Raw genomic sequence first — 10,837 nt, 5'->3', positions numbered from 1 at the left:
TATGCAGAATTAAAATTAAAAAGGATTTACTGTTGATTTTACCAGCCACTTTAAATATAGTTTTGCAAATTGCACTATTTTGGCAGCCATTTTGGATTTCAAAATTGTCTTATCAAACTGGGCATGCATCAGAACAAAATATGGTCACTTAAGTGTCTCAAATCAGCCAATATTAAACCAAACATTGCAATTTCCATCGCTCGTGCCCCTGAGAGGGGAGGGTGATGGCATTTGGCTTGTTGGGCAACTTGTATCCAAAACAAAGAAACAAACAAACAAAAAACGGTTGGCACCATCACATTCCTTGGAAAAAATTGTTCTCGAATAAACTGCAAACATAAAGTGAGCACAATTCCGAGACTAAATAATAAGGCAATAAGAAATAAAGCAGAATGAGCCTGGGATATCGAATGAAGGCGTAATCCTCAGAAATAAAGCTTCCAATGACAAAGATAGATTCTTACATTTAATACTCATCAGATTGCATTCCTATCTGCCGAACCCACCCGCCCGACTACCCAATATTAAAATGTGGAGAATTACTTTTCATTTTGTAAGATTTAATATTTTGGGTTGGATCTATCACTTGATCATCAGTCGTAAGTACACAGACACGCAAGTCAATTAAAAAAAAAAAAAAAACAGGGGACTTTGTAACCACTTTGTCGAACCTTGATCGGACACCATTACAGAAGGGAAGTCCAAGTCTTGCTTTGTAACACCTCAGGTATTCTTTCGGAAAAACGATCCCTCATTTGTGATATCCATTTCTATGACCGGCTGATATACCCATGAACACGTCAATGTCGTTGGATCACGAGTAAATCTTTTGCTTCGATGCCTTTTTACAAAACTCTTGGCTGCTGGCTTGCACGGTAAGAAAGTTAACCAGAAGATAGTCGTGTTCACGCCTTGACGAAACATTTGGGTGTGAAAATAAGTCGGAAAAATACACACAAAAGGAATTGCAGTTTTCACTGGAAAAAAAAATTCAGCATACCACATTCCCAGATAACCATAGGATTTGGTAAATTAGCAAAATTTTGCACACAAAAATACCCAGTTTGCATAAAGTTAGGCAGGTCTGAGACTGCATATCAAGGGCGACCTATTTCTCTCTTATATATCCTTATACCAGTCAGAGAATTAGCACAATCAAAAAAGTAACTAATTTATGCTTCTGAACATTCCAGCCAAAAGAAATAATGATACTCAAGTCATTAGTGCCCACAAAACTTACTTCCTTCCAACTTGCTCTGTCGATCGAACTGTGACAACTGGAGGATGCTTCTGGACTTGGAATAACCCGATAGCAAATTCAAAGTCTGGCAATTTTAATGTGGATAAGAATCAAGCAGCTTTCATATTTTATTGCGTTGTTGTAACAATTGTATCAACCGTAACCGTTGCATGTCATGGCTTTCACAATTTGGTGATAAAGTCGAATAAACGCAAAGCATGAAGTGTACGAAAATGCGTCTTTGATGGCCATAATTCCCACCTCATGCGATAGGTCGGGGAAAGTTTAGGGAAGCCTTTCACGGACTGGCTCGTCTGGCTCGATGTTCGACTAAGTAGGTTGGAGCAGAAATTGGAATTTTGGTGAGGGTGCAACATTGGTTTGCCTACTCTTTGTGAAGGACACAGTGGGACCAACTAATGCTGGCAGACAGGACACCCAGTACAATATCCATCCAGGAACAGCAAACAAATTGACGAGATACCCTGCATGTGAAACACCGGGATGACAGTTTATAGCTGGACCGAGATTCGAGCACAGGTTAGACGGCTCAGGTGTGAGTGTGCGTACCTCTTGGCTATCCTGGCAGCCCAAGGAAAACACAAAACAAAATGATCAGAGCACAGACGATATTGTTGGCAAGAGTGGCAACAAAACTTCATTCGTCGTCTCAAATTCACGTCAGATATGGCATCACAATTAAAATGTATCCATTTTCATCAAAAACCATGATCAGCTCAGAAATTTACAAATCCATTTTCAGCAAACCCAAAATGGAGACCAAAAAGCTGGGAAAATAGCCTAGGATGAAGTAGGATAAGAGATACGTGCATCATTCCTGGAATTTCCGGTTGTCTCTCATCCTGCTCAAATCCAGGTGGAACCCACTTCTCACCAAATACTCACGTAACAAGGTTGATAAATGTTCCCCACTCACAGCTTATTGGCATCCAAACATAAGGCATATTCCAGCATAGTGGCACTGGCATTCTGACCTGAGATACCCCACAGCAGAATACAAATGAAAAAAAATGTTACTGTCAGCAGAATCAACAGCCTCTCCAACCTCTCTTCAGGATTTGATGGAATACCAAGGTCTCCTGTGCGCAGCTTACGGTTGAGATCCTCAATCTGCAGTTGTACTGAAACGTGTTAAATTAGGGGAGGAGAGTGGGAGGAAACGGGGTTAAAACACCACACAATAATGTTAGGGTCAAACAAAGCCCTCTCTGCAACAAACAGCTCATGAGTATTGCAAGATGATCCAACATGCAAACCCTCCAAAGCAGCTACGCAGAAAACATGATACTAACGAAAGCAACAATTGGGCACCAACAACAATCATAATTGTGGCAAATAAAATGGCACACGTTTTAAGAATCTAGTGTGAGAAACAAATATATAACTACAAAATGTTCCACAATGAGCTTTGATAAAGGAAAAAGTAAGTAAGAAGAATAAAACCTCAAAATTACCCATCACATGCCCAGATTAAATGAAGGATTAGTCTGTCAAACAAAACACATAGACATTTGCTTTGGTCAGTCACGTGTGCTTCTAAATGTCATAAAATGTACAACAAAATCACCATCCATTGTGAACGTGGCAAGACAGCAATTGTCAGTAGGAGAGAGACTCACATGCATTACCTATGTATGCTCTCTCTTGATCTTTGGTGAGACCTGGCGGCAAGACCGTGGGCATGCCAGGAACATTTATTTTATCAACCACATCATCTCCCCATCGGCTCCGTTTTTTCCTCTTCCTGTCCAGATGACTCTCCATTCCACTCATGATACCCCCCATCGAGGGTGGGGGCATCTGCATGAGAGAACAACCCATGCCAATATCGCCGCTGGACATCGAAGGTACCATGACCATGGATAAAGCTGCAGAGCATAAGTAGGGCAGGTGAATGCCTGGTATCAACACAACTAACATTGACTATTAAGGAGTCTACCCCTCCACCAATATGAAGCTTAAGCCAAGGTAATTCGTTCCTATTACCACCCCACCTTCCCCACCCCAACATTTGCTTGCAGTGGCTCCTGGATCTTTAGAGGTCACATATCTTCTGGAAAGGACAACATACATTTTTTTTTTGGGGGGGGGGGTTATAGTTCATATCCCTGACTTTGGTGCAAAAACACCCAAATAAGTCGACTCTTGACAATGCAAATGTACGACAGGAAAGTAGCAAATGGACGGGACTTTAAGTTGCCAAAATCTAAACAGAAGAGTGATGGCTCAATGTCAAATATGTCATGACCATTTTAAGGGGTTGGAAAGTGGAAAACATTGTGAAATAGGAATATATGAGGTTCAATACAAAAGTGATGCCTCAATTTATTTCTCACTGTATATCATTCTAATTACAAGAAATCTACGATCACAAAGCGATAGGGGAGGCTTATCCTTGGCGATCGCTTTATCCAACGGGGCTCACAATGCGATCCAATGATGGCCATATTATTTTCGGACCACCATAATACCTTTACCTTCAACATTTATGGATAGAATGCAAATTAAGAAAATGTGTCCCCATAAAACTCATCGATCATGAAAATCGGAAGAAAATTATTCAAATTATGATTAAAAAGGTGTTTTTTTGTTAATTAGGTCACAATCTGAAAAAAGTAGGTTAAGCATACAAATCAAATATCAGGTGCACTATGATGCAGGAACATAGAGGAAGACAAAGGCAGTTTTTCAGATTCTGCATCACTGGCAAAATTGAACGGACAAAAAAAAACAAAAAAACAAACAAACAAAAAAAAAAAAAACGCATTTTATTGCATTTTTTTTTCAACTGCCATTTGACCTTTAACTTGGAGGGATATGATGTAAATCAAGTGTAAATGCAACTTGCCCCAAGCTATCTAGAGGGCAATTTTGTTCCGATTGGACAAACATAAATCGAGTTATGGTGAAAACAGTTAAAATATCTACAATTCAGCCATGACCTTAAAATTAGGTCAAGGTCAAAAAACAGTCAACCCCACATACTTGTATTCCCATTATTGACGTAAAATATTGTTACGTCTGAGGGGGGGTATGCATTCAAAGGGTAATTAGGATGTTTAATTAGGTATGCCATGCTGTTCGAGTGTACCAGGATCTTGATGTAATAAGTAGCAATTCAGTGGTGATAAGTTGTCTAGTAAATGTCCATTTCTTCAAGGGGGAAATGATAATTGTCACGTAATTAGATAGGGAGACGGGTTAGGGTAAGTGTGTCTGCGTAAACCCCTTTTAGTATTCCCTGGAGGCTTGCCGTGACGTTACAGGAGAGTGCTGCGGATGGCTCCGCCCCGTGATCACGATTGGCGGAAGGCGACGGCGGAGGGCCAATAAAACAGCTCGATTGGAAGTGACGAGGACTCGAGGATAAAAAGGGTCTGTTCGGGAAAAGGGGTGGAAGAAGAAGATTGAAAAAGAGAAACCGTTTTGGTGGAGGCTGTTGGGCTCGGAGCGTGCTCGATTGTTGCGCTGGTTCGTTCCTGGATTGATCGTGTCTCGTGGCCTTGCTGTGCCTCGTGCCTCACCTCAGTTGGCTCTGAGGTTCTGCTGGCTCGGAGTACGGGGTCAAACGGCGGGTGGACCTGCCTCCCTCTCCTGCTCGCAACTTGGCGCCAGAACTGGCTCCCTGGCAGCTGTGAGCGGACTTGGGCCGACACCAGGAGGTCGACAGCACCACGGTGTCTCCTGCCCCTGACGAGCGCAACGCCAGCTCGTCCGACGCCAATCCAGGGACTGTTGCGCCTACACCACGGGCCAGCCTGACCAGCAGGACCAGCTACGTTGTGTGTGTGTGTGTGTGTGTGTGTGTGTGTGTGTGTGTGTGTGTGTGTGTGTGTGTGTGTGTGTGTGTGTGTGTGTGTGTGTGTGTGTGTGTGTGTGTGTGTGTGTGTGTGTGTGTGTGTGTGTGTGTACCTGGTGCCTTAGAGGGTTTGAGATTTGTATATCCATTGGAATTGTTTGTGTTTTCCCCACGCCCGAACCCACACCACCATCCCGTCGAATCGCCCCGGATCCCTCCTCTTGCTGAGTCTTATTATTTATGGTTAGAGAAATAAACATTATTAACTCAGTGAGAAGCGACTCGTGCCACCTTCCTCGTCCCGTTTGTTGTAGAGCGATTAAAACCGCCATCTTTGGGTTATAAAAAATAAACCGCCTCCATCGTTTCGGCTCATTCTACGTTGGCGGGACTGTTCAAGTCCCGTGGACGTCACAATATCATTCCAAAAGTCCCAGCTGGTTCAGAGATATAAAAAAAAATTACCCCCGTGCGGGAGTGACGGTCATTTGTTCAATGTACAAAATTATTGGAATCTCCTTGATGATCTCTGAGTCTATCACTTTCACATCACAGCCAAGTCAGTGTTCGCTCTACCTTTGACTGCATCCGTTCTGGTCTTGCACCCTCTGCCATTTCCACCCCCCCCCCACACCATGTTTCTGCAAGGTATACCCAGTCTGCCAGTACAGTAACCCCCTGCTGGAGAAACTCTCAAAATTCAGAATTACTGCTCACCACTCATTCATTCCTCTTTTTTCACCACCTGTGGAACCAACTTCCTCACTTTCTTCAATCCCATTCTTCCATCCAAAGCTTCAAGACAGCTGCTCACAAGCATCCTATTCTCAACAATGATCTTTTCTACACCCATTAACTCTCCACAAGACCACCTCTTTCCAGATTTTCAGTTTTTTCTTTCACCTCTGTGATTGAGAGTTTGCAGCTGTATCCATCTTGTCACCACCACATCCTCCCCTTGCCCTCATTCTTCCCGACATCCTGTATCGGTCTAAGACCCCATGTATTTTTCCATCTACCCAGCTATTGGTGGGTTTCCTCTCCCCCCAATCTCTCTTTCAGTTGTTCTTTTCGTCATGTTACGTCCTCATACATTCTGTGTTCTAGCTCCTCCAAGAGCCTCGACACTAATTTTTTTTTAAAAAAACAGCAAAGAAAACTGGGTTCTATCCATAGCTGCAACCAAATTTGGACTGACAATATTTCTTCTTGCCCTCTGTTTAGGTTTAGATGATCCATTCTGGAAAATTCTGCATCTGATGATATAATGTGATCCACAAGATAAAACTTAACTTCATTTAGCAACTGCTATTGCTAAATGTAAATCAATATGAACTAGACTGGAGAGTTCAGAGAACACCTCAGCCTGCACAGTGTTCAAGGAAATAATCCAACTGAAATAAAATAAAGACTGTAAAGGTCATATTAAATAAATAAAAATTATGGAACTTTATCACTGTTGGCACAGTGGTTCTTACACTGTTAGATTCTTCCTCTTATTACCCTCACTGGAGAAGGGGTTATTGCATTTGGGTCCGTTTGTCTGTGTTTGTCCACATAAAACTTGTGTTTTTCTCTGCAAGCAATTGCTGGATTGAGACAATTTTTCCCATGGGAGTGACGACTCATGAAGAATGTATAAATGATAATTATGACGTCATAGGTCACGTGGTGAGGCAGCCACGTTGTGAAAAAGGAAAAACTTTGGACCGCTGTATCTCTGAAACTACACCAGGGAAAAAAATTGAAACTTGGCACATGGCAAGAACTCGTGGGAAATTAGTGATTTTTTTTTAATGTCATAGGTGCCTTCATTATGACATCATAATTTATGTCTTATGACATCATAATTGAGCGGGGCGGGCAGGCCCCGCTCGACTGCAACGAGCCGGAAAGGTAGGTAGCAAAGCGGTAGTCGGTCGTGTGAATTTACTGCCGCCGGTAGCGTAAATCCGGTTCGACCAGGCGTTCTGAGGGCGTGGATCCCCGGTAGACGAGATTACGTGGATACTGAGGTACTTTGGCTCGAGACAAATAACCCGACGCCACGCGATCGAGATATTGGCGACCACGGTCGGTTCTGCGACCTGCGGCTCACGGAAATATCCGGAGCGACGGCCTACAATTCTGGGGAGTCTGGTGCGAGACGGCGTAACCTCCCCCACCTAGTGGGCGTTCTCATCACCGACCCCAAGCACACAAAATATATATATATATATATATATATATATATATATATATATATATATATATATATATATATATATATATATATATATATATATATATATATATATATATATACATACATACATACATACACGAGTAGTAATGCCCGGCGTTGCTCGGGCTTTCTTGCAAATTTCCTGAATAGCTGTTAGCGGTTAGGGGTTAGCGGTTAGGGTTAGCTGTTAGGGTTAGGGTTAGCTGTTAGGGTTAGCTGTTAGGGTTAGGGTTAGCTAACCCTAACACTAACCCTAACCCTAACAGCTTGGCGTAGCATAGGTAAACAGCGCCTGGGGCAAAGTGGAAATTTGCGTCCCCTGTAGGCCTTAAACTTGAGTGGATTTGAATGGAAAATCCCACAAGGGATATCGATTTATCGATTTTTTTCGAATATTGGAAGTGTTATGGAAAATTTTTTTATAGCCAATGACCTAAGTTGGACCAAAAGCCATAATCGTACCGAATTTGAATGGAATCCGTTGGAGTTTGTGAAAATGCATCAAAACGAATTTTGAGGGGCCTCTTCAGGAAGACAATAATATCATTAGTATATGTGCCAAATCTTGTTGCATTTCTTGCAGTAACAAAAAACTGATGGTGGAACAAAGAAAGGGGCGTGCCAAAATATTAATGTTCACACACACACACACACACACACACACACACACACACACACACACACACACACACACACACACACACACACACACACACACACACACACACACACACACACACACACACACACACACACACACCGAAAGTGGACGGAGGTTATGTTTTCACTCCTGTCTATGTCTGTCAGTGAACATACGTTATCTCAAAAAGTGTGTGTACATTGACAATTTCGTGGAGAGGTTAGACGTGCGACAAGGACGAAATGATTAGGTTTTGTTGAAGATCCGGATACTGCAATTATTTTTTTAAAGCGATTCTTCACCATTGAGAGATTGGGCCAAAAACAACATACAACACGATATCTCAAAAAAAGTTATGGATAGATTTGGGCGAAACTTGGCGGATGAGTTGGGGAGGTGACAAGAACACGCCGATTAGATTTTGATTAAGGTCCCGATGTAGTTCTGCCCAATCAGTGTTATACAAAACGTAAACTGTTCAGATTGGTGAAGGTTTGTGCTCTCCTGAGTGGCGTTCTAGTTTTTATTTCATATTAGGTTTATAATTAACTTACCTGCACTATTAACCTATATTCCCAACATTGTATAAAAGGGTGCCTCTTACGCTGAAAAATTTGAATGCTACGATTGTAGAACGGGGCTGCTTGGATTAAACAAGTTAACTTCAAGTAACCATAACGATGATTCAGAACTATTAACGCTGAGATACGAATGTCCAAACTTTCGTTTCGATGGTTCATGATGTTGGTTCAGTGTTATTATTATTATTGTTTTAACTCCTCAGCTTTAATCACATTTAACGCAATATGCACACCCCAGTCCTTGCCAGTGCTCTCCATACAAGCTGGCTGGCACCGATGGTTGATAGACACCTCATGAACAGCAAGTTGTTTCACTGAACAAACTTTGAACTCGGTCCACGTTTTATTACCGTTTCTAACTCTTATCTACATCCGCCAGAATGTTGTTGTGTTGTGTATCAAACAGATTTTTGGAAACCTTATGAGGATTGCCCCGTTTTGCTGTGAAACAAACAAATGAAACTGCCAGAATAACTTTGTCATATCTCCATGATCTCAGAACCAAATTGATTTCCAGGTTTTTTGTTTTTTTCAAAGTCGATAGTGCAACTGTTTAATGAGTTATAGCACTTAGTTAGGTCATGATCATAACTTGGAAGTCAATCGGACTTGAAATGGCATTTTTAATCACAATTTGAAAGTTTTGACCCAACCCTCCCCTGCCCCCCCCCCCCCGACATTCGACCCCTGACCGCTAAGAAGGGTGTTGGTGTGACACCCCAATGAGACGTATGGTTGGATGCAGAATTGGAAGATGCACATTTTGGATTTGGTTTCAAGTCGATACGACCATTTTAGCGGACGTTATTGTGAAAATAAGAATTTCGGTTTTTTCGGTGACCTTGACCTTTAACCTAGATTCACCAAAAACGACAAGTGCCTAAGTTGGACCATGGCCGACGTCTGTACCCAGTTTGGTCATGATCGCTGAAACGGTGTGGCTGCTCCAGGGTAAACACACACACACACACACACACACACACACACACACACACACACACACACACACACACACACACACACACACACACACACACACACACACACACACACACACACACACCTCGGGTTAGTTCCAAACAGGTCCATCGTTGAAATGCAAGCCGAAGATATCAAGTCCATGGTTGTGTGATCGATATAAATGGATCCACAAAAGGACATCACCCTCACGCCAAGCGCTAACGACGAACAAGACACCCACAACATTAGTCCACATCGTTACTTCCCACTCCAAGGTAAAGGGGGTCAGCAAAGGTTCAATGAGACTCTAGCGAGGCCAGTCTAGTCAATGGCGGAAACACATTCCTGCGGATAGTACGACGAGTGAAGGCAAAACAGTCTTTAAACCGGCAGCTGCGCCGCTCCGCCATTTCACGATCGATAGCCGGGAATTCGACACGAAGGAAGCAAAGAAACCTGTTAGAGCAACACGACCACCCGACGTGCTTGTACATTCCCACGCGGACGGACGACCCTTCCGGTCGCGCAGGTCACGAGCGATGAACAAAGCGCCCGAGTCCTTGGACCAGGCCTCACCCGCATCGCTCAGGCCGTCGTTCTCCGGGGGCCTTTTACCCGCCAACGCCGGGTGCAGCTTGCCCAGCGGCATGGCGTTCGCTCCGGTCGCCATCACGAGTCGAAGAAGCGGGCGATCAAACGAGGAAACGCAGGTTAATAAACGACAGGAGCCACGTTGCTGCCTTTACCGAGGAAACTGCAGAGCAAGGCGGGAGAGAAAAGAAAAAAACAAAACCACATCCAAACGAAAATGGCGGAGAGCCATCGACTCGACCTCCTGGTATTTCTTTGTTATTTTCTCCTTTAAGTATTTCTTTTCGCGACTTGTACCGTGGCGGTTATTTATCATTATTTGTGCTGTTTTTATTGTTGTCTTACCCTTTCTATAACGATAGGGACCGCCGCGCCCTTCAGGCTGCCACCCGCCGTTACGAATCTTCTTCTTCATTCAAATCACGCCATCTATGTATGACGTACGCGCACGTGGGTTGAAGTCGGCGGTGACGCGAGGGGAGAATTCATGAGACTTGGACATTTTAGTTGAAAATAGTTCCCGATTTTTTGATCCTCGCGGAGGATCTCCAAGTCTTACTCACGTTGTTGTTCTTCATCTTCTTCTTGTGGACTTTTTTTGTTTCACAGCCTTCAGTTTTCATCGAAACTTCCTGAAACTTGGCGTATATATGTAAAAATACCCTGCACAGACAGGAACCATCTCCGATTTTGAAAATTCATCCGAGAAAAAAAAGTTATGACGTCAAAATATCTCCGCTAATGGAAATTACCTAAAAAAATATCTCTGAAACTAGGCAAG

The 10,837-nt window shown here is 43.0% G+C and overlaps 1 protein-coding gene across 5 annotated transcripts in view; it reads right to left on the bottom strand.

Annotated features, from left to right (window-relative positions):
• The window catches only part of LOC147011920 (splicing factor 1-like), a 104,198-nt gene extending 93,877 nt beyond the window's left edge, over positions 1-10,321 (bottom strand). Inside the window, exons 1-3 of one of the 5 annotated variants that reach the window (XM_085857527.1) lie at positions 10,042-10,321; positions 2,881-3,129; positions 2,307-2,382 (exon numbers count right to left, since the gene is read on the bottom strand). In XM_085857527.1, the coding sequence (XP_085713653.1) occupies positions 2,307-2,382; positions 2,881-3,129; positions 10,042-10,135 (419 nt within the window). In that variant the 5' untranslated portion in view covers positions 10,136-10,321. Of the gene's footprint in view, positions 1-2,306; positions 2,383-2,880; positions 3,133-9,921 lie in introns of those variants that run through there. The other 4 variants (XM_085857528.1, XM_085857525.1, XM_085857526.1 and 1 more) reach the window with 4 other exon arrangements.
• Positions 10,322-10,837: the final 516 nt, after the last annotated feature.

This window comes from Eptatretus burgeri, chromosome 15 (genome assembly GCF_056783735.1).
Source record: "Eptatretus burgeri isolate ZD-2024b chromosome 15, Ebu_testis_v1, whole genome shotgun sequence".
NCBI classification, from domain to species: Eukaryota; Metazoa; Chordata; class Myxini; order Myxiniformes; family Myxinidae; genus Eptatretus; species Eptatretus burgeri.
Note: the sequence above shows the minus strand (reverse complement) of the source record. Positions and strands in the feature narration are given on the sequence as shown.